The following is a 14905-nucleotide window of genomic DNA, read 5'->3' on the forward strand; positions in this document are numbered from 1 at the left end:
ACCATGCTCTGATACCAGATGATGCAGGACTACTTTAGATGCTATGGTTATGGTTTCATTTGAGCATTGCACAACTATTGAATTAGAATAATTTCAGAACAAAATTATAAGCAATCTTCAAACGACGATTAAGACAAATGAAGCGATCAATTGCGTAGGCGAAATCACATGCTCCGAATTTGAACTATCAAGATAATTGAGAAAATAAAAACAATACCGAATAGTAGTTTTCAAATTAAATCCCTAATCTAACAACGAGACGTAGGATGCATAGACGGCACGCTCAATTCCTACGAATGTCTAAGCTTAGCAAGAGCACTTGGAGGAGCCTTTATGAATACAATCAAACCCATTGAGAATTTAGACTTTAGAAGACTTTGAATGCGAGTGTAGAAGGACAAAACCTTTGCTCAAGGAGACGCGGAGATCTTCCACTTGACGTCAGCAATCTCGATCCTTATTGTAGAGAAGGAAGTTTCTCTAATAAATGGGTAAGGTTCTTCTTCCAAGGGTTGCCATCAACATCTCACTTTGAGCTCAGATTTTGCTTTAGAAATCTGAGATAATTCTCAGATTTTCAATGCACAGGTGGTATTGGGAAGAAGGGAATCTAAGGCAATTCAATGGCTTGGCGTGAAAAGAGGAAGTGAGCTGTTGAGGAGAGGGAAGGATCGGTCCAGGTAACGCACGCCCAGGAGCAGGAGGGGGAAGGGGGCGGGTTGATCCACGGGAGAGGGAATTAATTTCCTAAATCAATGCATTAACTTTAGGAAATTAAATACTTAATACAGTGGAAGAGTTTCGGCTGAGTAATGAAGGGAGAATTTGAAAATTTTCCAAAGTGGGCTAATAGGCAATTAGGAAATACTTTCCTCCTTGGCCAGAGGGGAGCCGGCGGGAACCTGGGTGAGGGAATTAATGAGAAGATTTGATTTTCTAATTTAGACTTAAGGATTTAGGAAACATTTAATCACATCCAATTTGAATTAAAATTTCAAAATAGATATGAGTTACAACTTTCCTAAAATAAGTGACTAAACTAGGAAAGAGTTTGAAATTCAAAATTGATTGAATTTGAATTTCAGAATTTTTTTACAGGTGGTCTCCAACATAATTAGGGAACTCAAAAATGAATGGAAGTGGGGTGTGGCCGGCGGCATTGAGGCTAGGCCGGCGGCAAAAGAGGTTTTGGGGCAAGGTGGCCGGCGGTTTGTGGAAACGACGGTGGTGGTTTCCGGGTAAGGGGAAAACCGTGGGTTTTGGGAGGAGAGGTGGTCGGGTGTGGTGGAGAAACCGACGGCAAGGTGGAGAGGCTTGATTGTAATCGCAAAGTCTCATCCAAGTGCTCTTGCTAAGCCTAGTAATTCGTAGGTTATTGAGTGTACTTTCTTTGCATCCTAAATCTCGTTGTTAGACTAGGGATTACATTGAAGACTTTCAATTGTCTTATTTATCTTGAAAATTCCAACGCTTTGAGTATGTGATTTAGCCTACGCAAAGCATCTCTTTATTTGTTTTAGTCAACATTGAGAATTGCTAATAATTTTAATCCAAAACTATTCTAATCAAAGAGTTGTGCAATGCCTAAAAGGAAGCCATAAGCATGTCATCTAATTAGTCCTGCATCAGCTTGATTATTAATTTGATGCAAATATAGTTAATTAATAATATTTAATGAGTTCAAAAAATTATCGCAAAGTGTCACAATATTATATGTATACAACAAAAATATTGGTCTTGATTTTTTAATGAAATTCCTTATATTACTATGAATTATACATGTAAAGCTACATTATCTCATAATTTCATAAATGTCATGATCATTTCACTACTCATGTCCACGATTCCAAATGCAAGTTATTACCTAAGTTTTGCAAACTTGACCGAATATTGAACAGGAAGAAGGAAAGAATAACTCAACGTTAAATAATATGATATGAAAATTATTTACATATTATTGATGGACTGTGATGATTACATTCAAATACCATGATCATGCTATAAACAAAGCATATGACATAAAAATATGCCAAATGTTATGATCATTCCACATTCCATAATTATAATCTTAATTATATGAAGCTATTATGAATATATCATCCTGAGGCCATATTCACTTCCTATTATTATGAAATGCCAATTTTTATGTTTATATATTAGAATTACAACAACTTAGAGTTTTACAATTTGATTTCTTATTAATCTTCTTAAGCTAAAGCTATTAAATTTATTATCAAATGACTATAGGCAAACCTTTGTACGTAATACGTATATCTATGTTCTCATGTTATTTGAATGTTCAATGACTAGCATATATATTTCTTCTTCTCCATTATAATTACTACTAATTGGAATTATGATTTACCATTGAAAAACTTATGTGTACATATAGTAGCAGCAATGATAACACAAGTTCAACATGTACTTCTTAAGAAGAAAATAGTTGTTTAATATAAGGAATAAACTTTATATCTAGAGAAGAACCTCACAAGAATACATATATGTATCAACCTGCTTCTTTATCTCAATAATAACAATAATAGAAGATATCTTAATCTTAGTAAAAAGCTTGGGTCCAATCATAGATTTAAGTTGAAGAATACTCCCAGGCGCAAACTTAAGGTTAGACTCCACAAGGGACTTGATTACCAATGATTGATAATCACAATAAGTTCATTTCTAAAACTCGGATCATCACAATAATAATCCTAAATAAACAACTTAATTGCATCTAGTGCAATGACAAATTGGGCATTAAAACTTTACTTTTGAGTCGATTAAAATTTACGACTTGAATCAATAACAACACTAATAGACATCAATTTTATTGGGATTGGGGCATAATCATGCTTTGCTTGCATATTTCAAAATTTTTTATCGACATTAATATAAAAAAATCATAAAACATTATGCTAACTTATTGATGGGAGTTTGTTGATGGTCACGTTGCTTGTTCTCCCTTCTTCCAAGATTGAATAGCTTCGACCTACTTTATTTCAATTCCCAATTAAAAGAAACTTCAGTTCAAGTTGTAAGGAGAGGAAGCTGGAGAGAAAATTAGGACAAGCCACACCCAGAAATTGAGGGAAGAGAGAGAGGCTTCCATCATTGGATTTTGAGCCAAGAGAGAATAGTCATGAAGGGAATCTCGGGATTAGAAATTGCAAAGTAGGGGAGGGGTGAGATGTCATGGGATAGGGGAGAGAAAGAGAGGAGAGGAATCAAGTGTAAACAACCTGGCTGAAAGAGAGAGAGATGAGAGAAAGGAATCTTTGTAATGCAATTCATCGCAATTTATTATTCAATTACAAGTCATGAAACCCTTATTTATAGAAATAGGGCTCAATTTAAAAATTCAAACTAAATATAAAATCCAGCTCTAAATAAGTTTTAAAATCAAATTGTCTAATTCAAAATATAGAAAATCCTAATAATTAAATACACTAAAATAAATCCTAAAACTATCTAAAAATACTAGGAAATGCTAAAATAATTTTGATGCATATCTTGTATTGCATCAATTCCACTTTTTTCTTTCTCTATAAAATCATCAACCCATATATTACCCTGAACTCGCCATCTTTTCAAGTATCTAAGAACAAAATAAAAAGTTTGCTTTAAATTGCCAATTGATCCTGAACACACCAAATTAGCACGAAGAAAAAACCAAGTGAGATTAATAAATTAATGCCAAAAAATGCAACAACATTTTGAATGAACATAAAAAATAATGCTGATAACGCAAACCAAACAGAGGAAATAAGGCAAGAGAATATACATGTTGGGAGAATTTGAAATGTGTCTATATAAAATTGGGTTCCTTTGGTTCGTTTGTGGCATAAAAGAGTGATCTAGCATCTGAATATGGTATGCTCCATGTGGCGAAGGCGTAAAATGAAATTATGTTTTCCATATAAAATATTGAACAGAGCAATGCAGCTTCATAATATATCATAACCATCTAATAATATACTCATAAGATATACCTAAATATGCTAGCTTCCCATCAGATGTTCGAAGAAGATTTCCAGGATGAGGATCAGCATGATAAAATCCATATTCTAAAAGCTGGGAAAGTGAGCAATAAACTCCAACCTGTTCAGTAACATATATCATGCAACTATTCAGCATCATCCTTTATTATTATTATTATTCAGCATCATCCTTATTAGCTTATAACACCAAGTTGGGATGAGCTTAATGAATTATTTTTCATCCATTCTCGTTGAGTGAAGACAATGCGCTAAATCTACACGAAGTGTTCACATTTAGACAACTCTTTTTAAGGTTACAATACTTATACCAATAACAGGAGAGGAAAAAAAAAGAAAGGGAAAAGGATTCAAAATATAATATTAACGCCATGTTTCTACCTCTACTAGATAAAGATCTTTGACATCCGCTAACTTCTTCCCCTGCAAAAAGTAGATTAACAAGCCGATTCAAAGTTTGGCTTTAGGTATATAATTCCTGAAAAGTCTTTAGAAAATAAAAAACACGTAATGCACCTCTACCCATTCCATAAGAAGGACACGACGGCTGCTTTGGTTCGCATACATTTCTGGCACGAAAACATCCTGTAGCCTCCCATATAGCTTCCTAGATTATTGTGAAAATAATGCCAGTATTATGCAACAATCCAACGCTACACAATGAAAAAAAAAAAGATGCAAGGGAAATACGTTATTAAACTTATCTAAGCACATCGCAGAAAAAATTGTATGGTTGGAGCACAATCATTCTATAAAGCATACAAAAGAGAATAATGTTTTCATTTATACTTTTTTATTCACACAAGAATTTGATACCGGTGATATTAAAGTTTTTCTGTTGGATTTCTTGTGAAAGGGTAATTCTTAATTTTTGTTGCAATTTTGAATTCGTGCAATAGAAGACATGGAATAAGGCAGCAACAATATAATATAACACTCATTAAAATGACCGTGTTAAGAAAAAACCAAAGCATGTTGATAGCATCCTGCTTTTATGATTAAAAGTTGCCAGTCAGTACCTGAACTTAAGACCATTTTTTGCTTCTTCTCTGTAATCCATCTCCTGCATTAAACGCGATTTACCTGTATTCAATGTGAAGTCCTAAGAATATGTATATTACGTTACGTCACACTACTTACAAACTGCATGACAGCATTAAAAAGGTAAAGAAAGGAAAACCCATGCAAGTTAATTCCTGAATTATTGTAGTTGTGTGAATAGGGAAATCTTTTTTTTATAAAATTTATTATATGGATGTTATCAAGCATAGATCTTAATATGGAGACAAGGATATAACACCATAACGACATAGAATATACATATATCTAATGCGCGTATGTATGTGTGTGTCTACACACTTCCAAGCATGACAGACTTTTATACTCCTATGAAAAGAATATTGCACGCATATGTGCGTGCGGCCTCATGCATATACCTATAAATTAAGAAGCTTTTGAATAAAATAATAAACATTAATGCATGGTAGAGCTCATGAGCCACTTGTCAAGCTTGAGCTCAAAGTTTATACGCTAGTTTGACATCAAGGAAAACTAGTCAAGCCGAGCTCAAGCCACATGTGGACCGAGCTTGACTCGACTTATTTACACACCTAGACTATATAGAAATCCTCTTTAGAGTCTAGTTTAATCCATATATGTCAATGGTCAAAAATATCAATTACACTCTAAATATTATCAACAACCCATGCATTTAATACCAATCCTTTGGAAAGTCTTTATACTTGAAATCACAATTTTCTTCAAATGCAATCTGACTCGTTCATCAAAAAATTTTTGATGCATAATGAGCAAACAAACTTAAAATTTCTTGAAATCTGATACGCCCTAGGGTTCCCAAGTTTGGGTTTGCCCTAATGCTCCTTCAAAGAAAAGATTTCTCCTCCAAATCAAGGAAAAAATCAACACAAGAGGGATGAGATGAAGAACCAAAACCTTTGCATTCAAAATCCAAGGGAAAACAAGATACAATTTGTCCACTTCGAGAAGGACAAGGTCTCCCACTACAAACCCTAGAAAAACAAGAGAAAGAAACTAAGGAGGCTAAGAGAAAACTCAAATCTTGCATAACCCTAGAAATCTCTCCCTATTCCTTACTTATAGCAAGCCAAAAGACCAACAAAACCCACTAGTGGGCTGCCCAAAATGACCCGCCCAGCTCAGGGCAGCCCCGAGCCAAACCGGTCCAGGATTGGACCGGTTCAGCTCAAGGCCGAACAGTCCAGCCCGCTCCGTCGCGTCCCGCGCTCTCCTTCGGCTGGTCGACCGGCACGACGAATTTTTAGATGGACTCCAGAGGCTGAAAAAACTTTTCAAATTATCAAAATGAAAATGAGTCATGCTCCAATTCTTAGTCTGCCTGATTTTGAAAAAGTTTTTGAAGTTGATTGTGATGCTTCACATGTGGGAATCGGTGCTGTTTTAAGCCAAGAAGGAAAACCTGTTGCATATTTTAGTGAAAAGTTGAATGATGTTCGATCTCGATATTCTACTTATGATTTGGAATTTTATGCTATTGTTCAAGCTTTAAAATTTTGGAGATGTTATTTGATTCAGCGAGAATTTGTTTTAAACACTGATCACGAGGCTTTAAGATTTTTGGGATCACAAAAAAATCTCAACAAGAGACATGCTAAATGGGTTTCTTTTTTGCAAGAGTATTCCTTTCATATCAAACATAAAACTGGTGTGTTGAATAAGGTTGCCGATGCTTTAAGTCGAAGGTCACATTTATTGATTACTGTTTATCCTACCATTACTTCTTTTGAGTTTTTGAAAGATACTTATGCTTCTGATTCTGATTTTAAAGATATTTGGGAGGCTTGTCTTAATTTGGGAACTGATCCGTCTGGTCAATTTGTTATTCACCAAGGCTTTTTGTTTAAGGGTTCTAGACTTTGCATTTCAAATAATTCTTTAAGAGAACAGTTAGTGCAAGAACTTCATGGTGGTGGGTTAAGTGGTCATTTTGGTCAAGGGAAAACTATTGCTATGGTAGAAGAAAAATATTTTTGGCCTCACATGAGAAAACAAATTGCTAAGTTTGTGAAACAATGCAAAATCTGTCAAGCTTTCAAAGGGACTTCACAAAATTCTGGTTTATACACTCCTCTTCCAATTCCAAATAAACCTTGGGAAGATATTTCTATGGATTTTATTCTGGGCTTGCCGGTTACTGTAAGAAAACATGATTCTGTTTTTGTTGTTGTTGATCGCTTTAGTAAAATGGCTCATTTCATTCCTTGCAAAAAAACTTCTGATGCATCTCATGTGGCTGATTTATTTTTTAAAGAAATTGTTCGACTTCATGGTATTCCTCGTACATTTACTTCTGATAGAGACACTAGATTTTTGAGTCACTTTTGGAGAACACTTTGGGCTAAGTTAGGAACTTCTCTTCAGTTTAGCAGTGCTTACCATCCTCAAACCGATGGACAAACTGAAGTTGTCAATCGAAGTTTGGGAAATCTTTTAAGATGCCTTGCTGGTGAGAAACCTTTTCAATGGGATTTGATTTTACCACAAGCTGAATTTGCTTATAACAATTCTGTTAATAGAACTACTGGAAAAACTCCTTTTGAAATTTTATATGGTCAATCAATTCCTCACATTTTGGATCGAAATGGTTTGTCTTTACCTAGCAAAATAAGTGCTGAAGCATTAGAAACATTTGATCATATCAAATCAGTCCAACAACAAGTTCTTGAAAAACTCCGTATTTCAAATGACAAATACAAAGCTGCTGCAGATAAGCATCGGAGAGAGGTTGTTTTTAAAGAAGGGGATATGGTAATGGCTTACTTCCGTCGTCAGCGCTTTCCCGTTGGTACTTTTGGGAAGCTGAGCAGAAAAAAATTTGGACCTTTTCGCATTCTCCGGAAATTGGGCACAAATGCATATCTTTTAGATTTACCTAACACAGTTGGAACTTCTCCTATATTTAATGTTTCTGATCTTTCTTTGTATGAAGGAAATACAGGTGATTCTGTGGATCTTGAAACATTGCCACTGTCCACTCCTTCGTTGAACCAAGATGATCTGATTGAAGAAATTGTTGATATAAAAACAACAAAGACAAGGCATGGAGAACACCAGAAATTTTTGGTCAAATGGAGCAATCGACCTTTAATTGATTGCACGTGGATTGATGCTGCTGAACTTCAAAAGCGAAATTTGGAGCTCTACAAAAGAGTTGCTAAAGTTTTCTCATCAGGAGATGAGAATTCCCCACCTGGGGGGAATTGATGCATTTAGATTTTTCTGCTTAAATTTTGTTATGAACTATATTTGTTATATTTTCTATTTTTTTGTTTTTTATGCTATCCTATGATGGTGGTAAATCCAATGATCATGGTAGGATGAGGTTTGGATTTTGTTTCCTTGGATTTGCCGGCTTGGGGGGGTCCATTTGTCCTTTGTAGGCTGCTGGTTTCATGAGAACTATGGCTGTTTCGGTTTGAGCTTATGAAGTTAAAACTTTAGTTGTGACAAGCTCATTAATACCTAGTGGAGAAGTAGCTCATTATGAGCTATTGGCTTGCTATAAATTTATTAAAAGGGAACTAGATTTGGTGGGTGGATTTTGCTCTTTCACATTCCTTTTGAAATAAAAATATTACAGCCAAAATTCTGCTTTGGGATTGCTCTCTCTCGGCTGGCTGTTTTGGGATGTGAAATGACTCTTTGGGTGCTGTCATTTCTGCCTTGGCATTCCCTCTGTTGACCGAAAATTAAGCTGCCGCCTGGTTTCCTGTGCTGATTCCACGGTGTGCTGTCTCTGGCTGGTTCCGTGGCTTTGTTCTTTGGCTGCTGCCGCCTGGTTTCCTGTGCTGATTCCACGGTATGCTGTCCCTGGCTGGTTCCGTGGCTTTGTTCTTTGGCTCTTGGGATTTTGCAAATATGCCTCTTGGCCTTTCATTTCTATCTAAAAAATTGGGAACTTTTGGCTGTTAAGTTCCCCCTCTTTGGCCTATATATATGAGGTATTTTGTGAAGAAATGGTTGGTGAATATTTGAGAGCTAAGTGCTTACAAAACCTGAGGGTTTTCTTTGGAAAAGCTTGAGAGCTTTTTCCATTCTCCTTCTCCCCTAGGAAAGCTTGCGAGCTTCTCCTCTTTCTTCTCGGTCTTCTAACCTCCTTCTTCTCTACGCAAGTTCCACCCCACCTGTATCTTTCTTCTAGTTCCGTTGGCAAAGTGGTTGGCTGATTTTGGTTGGCTGTTTTAGAAAAGCTGTGGGCTGTTTCTTTTGTTGGCTGTTTTAGCAAGGTTGTTGGCTGATTGGTGAAGTTTTGGACGGTTTGGTGACATTTTGCTGGAGAAGTTAAAAGGACATTGAATCCCCCTAGCTGTGGTGGACCCTTGGTTTGCATATCTAAACCTTATTTTAAATATTATTCCTACAATCGGTACATGTGAGGAGTCCTCTTGAAGGATGTTCTGAGGATAGTTTTTTTTGTTAAAAATATTGTTTTTCTTGTTAGTCTTCTTTTGTTTTGATAGTTGGAAGTTGTCTTTTCTAAAGATAGTTGTTTTCTTATTTTGTTCTCAAAGTTACGTCTTAATTTTTATAAAAGTAAGATTTGTTTCTCTTGATTGATTTCTCTTTGTGCCTTGCTCTAATTAGCTTGCACCATACAGTCCTATATAATCTTGAAAATCAAGATCATATTATTGATTTTGATCTACAACATAAGCATGCTATGTAGATTGAGTTTCATCAATTTCATTGATGATTAATCATTCATCAAGCATATAAAAAATTCAGGAATGAGTGAATAGCATAGAGAACCCTTTTTAAATGTTCAGGTTTACTCTATTCATTGTGAAATCCTAGCCATCCCTTAGCATTTTGATCGTACGTCCAGGATGAGAATCTGTGGGAGACTCACCTATTAAATCCTAGCCGTCCCTTGGCATTTTGATCCCACGGCTAAGATGGGAATCCATGAGAGGTTCACTTGGATCACGCTGATCTCCTTTCATATTTAGATGGTTGATTTATGAAGGATTATATTAGAGCAATTTGCTTATTTATTAAGATATATTTTTGCTTGATGGAAAAATATAGAGAGAATAAAGAGGATTTACATATGATATTTATTGATTTAGAGAAAGCTATCATAAAATTCCAAGAGAAGTGCTATGGAGAGTTCTTGAAAAGAAAGGAGCTAATAATGTTTATATTCAAATCATTAAAGATATGTGTGCATGAGCTATTTCTTGTGTTCAAACACAAGGTGTTTTGACCAAGTATTTTCCTATTTCAGTTGAATTACATCAAGAATCAGCCTTAAGCCCATATTTTTTTGCTTTAGTCATGGATGTTCTCACTAGACATTTGCAAGAGGATGTACCATGGTGTATTCTTTTTGCATATGATATTCTTCTTGTTGATAAGAGTAGAGAGGGAGTTGAAAGTAAACTTGAATTATGGAGGTAAACCTTAGAGTTTAAAGGTTTTCTCTTGAGTATATGTAAAACTAAATATATGGAATGTAATTTTACTAGTAATAGTATAGACCTAGTGAGGGGATTGTGATTTTGGGCGATCAAGTCATTAATAAGAGTACACATTTTAGATATCTTGGATCTATTGTTCAGAGTGATGGTGAAATGGAATGGGATATTATTAATAGAATTCAAGTTGGATGGTTGAAGTGGAGGAATGTATTGGGCTTGTTGTGTGATAGAAAAGTTCCCCTCAAACTTAAGGGAAAATTCTATAAGATGGTGGTGAGACCTGCAATGCTTTATGGTGCCGAATGCTAGCCATTAAAATAGAAGCATAATACTAAGTTAAGTGTTGCAGAGATAAGGATGCTCAGGGGGATGAGTGGCTTTACCCTTAGAGATAGGACACGAAATGAGCATATACGTGAAAAAGTTAGAGTAGCTTCAGTGCAAGATAAGATTAGAGAGAGTCGCCTTAGATGGTTTGGTCACATAAAACGATAATCTTCTAATGACCCGGTTAGGAAAGTAGAGGTATTAGATTTGACTTATGTTAAGAAAGATAGAAGTAGACCTAAAAGACTTGGTTAGAAAATATTAGAAATTATCTTTTTTTATTAGATTTAAATGAGAATTTGACTTTTAACATAAAACAATGGAGAAAAATGATTCATGTAGCCAACCCCACGTAATGCGACAAAGGCTTGATATTGTTCTTGTTGTATTAAGATGTCTTGTATAGGTCTATAAATAGAGACGAGTTTGTGCAATAAAATTAAGCCTTTCCCTCTCCAATTCTCTGAATTTAACATTCATAAATCAAAACAGTCCATTACATGCAAGAAATCATCAAGAACCACTATATTTGATTCTAAGCAAGTCGAAAATCTCTGCACTTTGAAATTATAATTATCATAATATGCAATTGGCATCATGTATTATGAAAATTTTGATGCATCTAATTTATGATCAGATGAGCTTTGCATCTCACTGATTTTAATGATATTAAAAGGAATGGACAAGCTTGATCTTGCATCTTTAGGAGAAAATATTAAATTTTAATTCCAAGTAGAACGATAAGAATAGAAATGTCCATATATAGAGATATATTGCTCGAGCAAAATTAAACAATAACTTCTTCCCAATTGTAAAAGATTTCAAAATCAAATTTGACAAACAATAAGAATTAATTCATATTTCTCATTATTTCTTAATGAAATATGACAAATTGTAATTCTCATAAATCAGGTGTAATATTCGCTTGTAATGTGTCAAACACTAGCTCATGTTTTACCGATTAAAGTGCTCAAGTATACAAAGGTCTGAGATTATGCCTTTTATGTCAATTATGTATGAGCTAAAGATTTAAAAGATATTCATGAAGCAATTCCTCCACCTCCACTATGACCACCTAACTTTCAAGCAAAGGGCTTCTATGCAACTCATCAGGAGAAGGTATTTATCGGATGCAGAGGAAATGATAAAAAAACAATAAAAATAAATTAGGGTTATTTTAAGATCTATTTCAGTTATTTCATTTAAATTAAAATTTTAATTTATTTTAATTAAAATTAACATTAATTATCATTGTAGATTATTAGGATTGAATTTTGAATTATTTAAGATTGGACTGATTAAAAAAATACTTGATATTATATGTGTAACCATATTTTTATAAAGTAGGAATTCTTTTATTAACAAAAAATATTCACCAGTCCACTTGATCTAATATGTGTAACCATCTCAGGTTGTCAAGACACTTTCTTTTTGATATGGAGAAATTTAATCTTTAAGCATATCGACAATGGGAAAAAATAAATAAAATCCGTCTGTCTAAAACTAGTAATTTATAAAATGATAATAAAAAGGAAGATTATCCCTAAGAAGAGTTGCACAGCCAAATGCTTAAACTATGGATCAGCCAACATCTAATTTTACTGACGGATTTTATTATTTAAATTAAATGCACATGCATGACATATATTGCCCAAAATTTTATTCAAATAAACAAAAAAAACACAAAATATTGTCCTCAGATGGAATAAAATTTGGGGCAATATATGCACATGTGTGATGCATTATTTTGGTTCGTTACCAGCAGAAAAAGCTATACATGCATATTAAAAATCATATAAATTCATTATTAAATGATGTCCAGACATTTAATTTCATTGGCTATATGTGTTGATTGAAAAACCCAAGTCATACAAAAAAAAGGAATGTTTTCATATTCCAACAGAGAGGCTTTGTGAATCCCTACTGTTTCTAGATCTAATTTTAAAGTCAATGTGCGTGAATTTGTTATAAGAAAAGCCACCTTGAGAATGATATATGCCCAGTATTATAAGAATAAAAGAAGGGTTTTAAAAGTATAAGGCTCTAAAGAACTTAGGGATAAGTACATACCCGAAATAGGCTTGATGCCCATTCATCAAGCACGGCCTGCAAGTGAAGGTCCTCAAATAATTCAGCACTGCTATCTCAGAATTCATGGATAAATAAAACATAGCCTATAATGTGCTCCCAAAAAATTACCAAATACCAGAAAGAAGGCAGGAAAAGGTTAGAAGGTACGCTAAAAAATTTTAATTGCCAAAAGTAAATTACATTCTAGCTGTACCTGAAGATCGGTATTCAACTTGGCTGCTTTCTTAATCAAGCCTGCAAGATAGCGGAGGATATAAATATCCAATGAAATTGCTGCCTGCACTCCAGGCCTCTGTACTTTGATAGCAATAATCTTCCCACTAGTACAAAGCCTGGCTTGATAAACCTAATAATTGAAAGAAACAAGTCATCTAATTGCACAACTATAAGTCTTCGTTCAGTCACATAGCACTAAAACAATTTAAATACCTGTCCAAGTGAAGCAGCTGCAACTGGTTCTGGTGAAATTTCTGAGAAAAGGCCATCAATTGGTAAACCTAGCTCCTTTTCCATTATGTTAAAAGCAAGTTCTGTTGAAAAGGGGGCTATTTGATCTTGCAACAATGAAAGCTCGTTCAAATATGCAGGTGGAATAACATCCTAGATGAAATTCAACGAGTAAAGAAATCTAGACATCAGATCTACGTACAGACAGTAAGCAACACAAAACCAGAAACTATGCGCATCCTCTTTATATTTTACTGTATCCGTAAAAGTTGCAATGACACTATTGGTAAGAAATTAAAAGAGGACAGTACCCTCCATGGTCATCTGGTTAGATGCAAATCAAAATTCACTAAGAGTTGAGAATGACATGTTTAAACTATTGAGATAAGGATCAAAATAATCCCCTAACTCTTTACGATGAATCAAAATGATCCTTGATAATTTAAAAATCTTATTTTATAGGGACTTAAAGGATCCCACAAAACGACTAAATTAATAGGTTTATCTATATAGAATTTATTTTAGATCTTAAGAAAAAGTTATGGAGACCAATTTGATTCTTTTCCCTTAAACTATTGAAATTCATAGATTAATTCAACAAGTTTCGTTGGAAGTACTTTAATATGAATTTTAACATCAGTATTAGATGAAGATAATTTCAACATATTAAGTTGTTAACTTTTTTCTAATTCTTTTAATTGTGAAAATAAAATTCTTAAATTTACGAGTGTGGAGTTCACTCCCATTTGATTTCGAATTAGACACAACTAAAAGGACAAATCAAAATAATAGTAATAATAATGATTTATAAATCGTGCTTTATATCAAAAAGAAATTAAATGGCCCCCAGCTGCCCCAGTACAGAATGAAGCACTGGTACTTAAATCCAGTGAAAAAATTTGAAGTGATCTTCTTTCAGATGAGTCATGAAAAACTAAAAAAGACAATTTAATTTTTAATTTCCTACAATTACAGCCTTATAGTAAAACAAACAAGAAGAGCACAAGAGCTTAAAAGCTCCAGAAATTTGGCTTTTTAAAGGTACCCCTGTGAATAGCAGATCTAAGTCAATTCTCTGAATTAGTAAACAGATCCATTTGTTCATTTAGGATGATAAAGCAAATGGTATTGCTTAAAAAGGTGAAAATGGTAAGGCAAGTTGAAAAACTGAAACTTATCGTCTGTCAAAGCAAATGTTTGGCCATGCATAAGATGAGATCATAGTAAATGGCATGCTCGTGTAATGGGCATTCAGACAAGGCAAGTGTTCACCTAAGAGATTTGTAGCTTTTACAATGATTCATTTTGAAAGGAATGTGCCTTTGAGAGCCTCAATAGCTCCACTGTAGTCAGTAGATATCTTAAGCCAGTACTTTCTATCTCAGGAAATTTTTATAACCTTTTTCCTTATTTCATTTTTATCTTCTTGTTTGGGATATGGAATGAAATATCAAGTGGTATTATCATATTTTGTCTGAAAAGCGAGAAGACAATAAAACTACCATTTTTCCATTTATAATCTACAAGGATATGGCTGCAGAAAATTAACTAAGATATCCTAAGCCAAAC

General features: G+C 34.3%; 1 protein-coding gene across 1 annotated transcript in view; it reads right to left on the minus strand.

The window, feature by feature from the left end:
* LOC110108778 (uncharacterized aarF domain-containing protein kinase At1g71810, chloroplastic) overlaps positions 1 to 14905 on the minus strand; it is a 37449-nt gene that overhangs the window by 16039 nt on the left and 6505 nt on the right. Inside the window, exons 4-10 of the mRNA XM_020839567.2 lie at positions 13319 to 13489; positions 13083 to 13235; positions 12869 to 12904; positions 5012 to 5055; positions 4509 to 4599; positions 4374 to 4415; positions 3987 to 4095 (exon numbers count right to left, since the gene is read on the minus strand). Of these exons, the coding sequence (XP_020695226.1) occupies positions 3987 to 4095; positions 4374 to 4415; positions 4509 to 4599; positions 5012 to 5055; positions 12869 to 12904; positions 13083 to 13235; positions 13319 to 13489 (646 nt within the window). The remainder of the gene's footprint in view (positions 1 to 3986; positions 4096 to 4373; positions 4416 to 4508; positions 4600 to 5011; positions 5056 to 12868; positions 12905 to 13082; positions 13236 to 13318; positions 13490 to 14905) is intronic.

The sequence above is a fragment of the Dendrobium catenatum genome, unplaced genomic scaffold, assembly GCF_001605985.2.
Source record: "Dendrobium catenatum unplaced genomic scaffold, ASM160598v2 fragScaff_scaffold_1056, whole genome shotgun sequence".
NCBI classification, from domain to species: Eukaryota; Viridiplantae; Streptophyta; class Magnoliopsida; order Asparagales; family Orchidaceae; genus Dendrobium; species Dendrobium catenatum.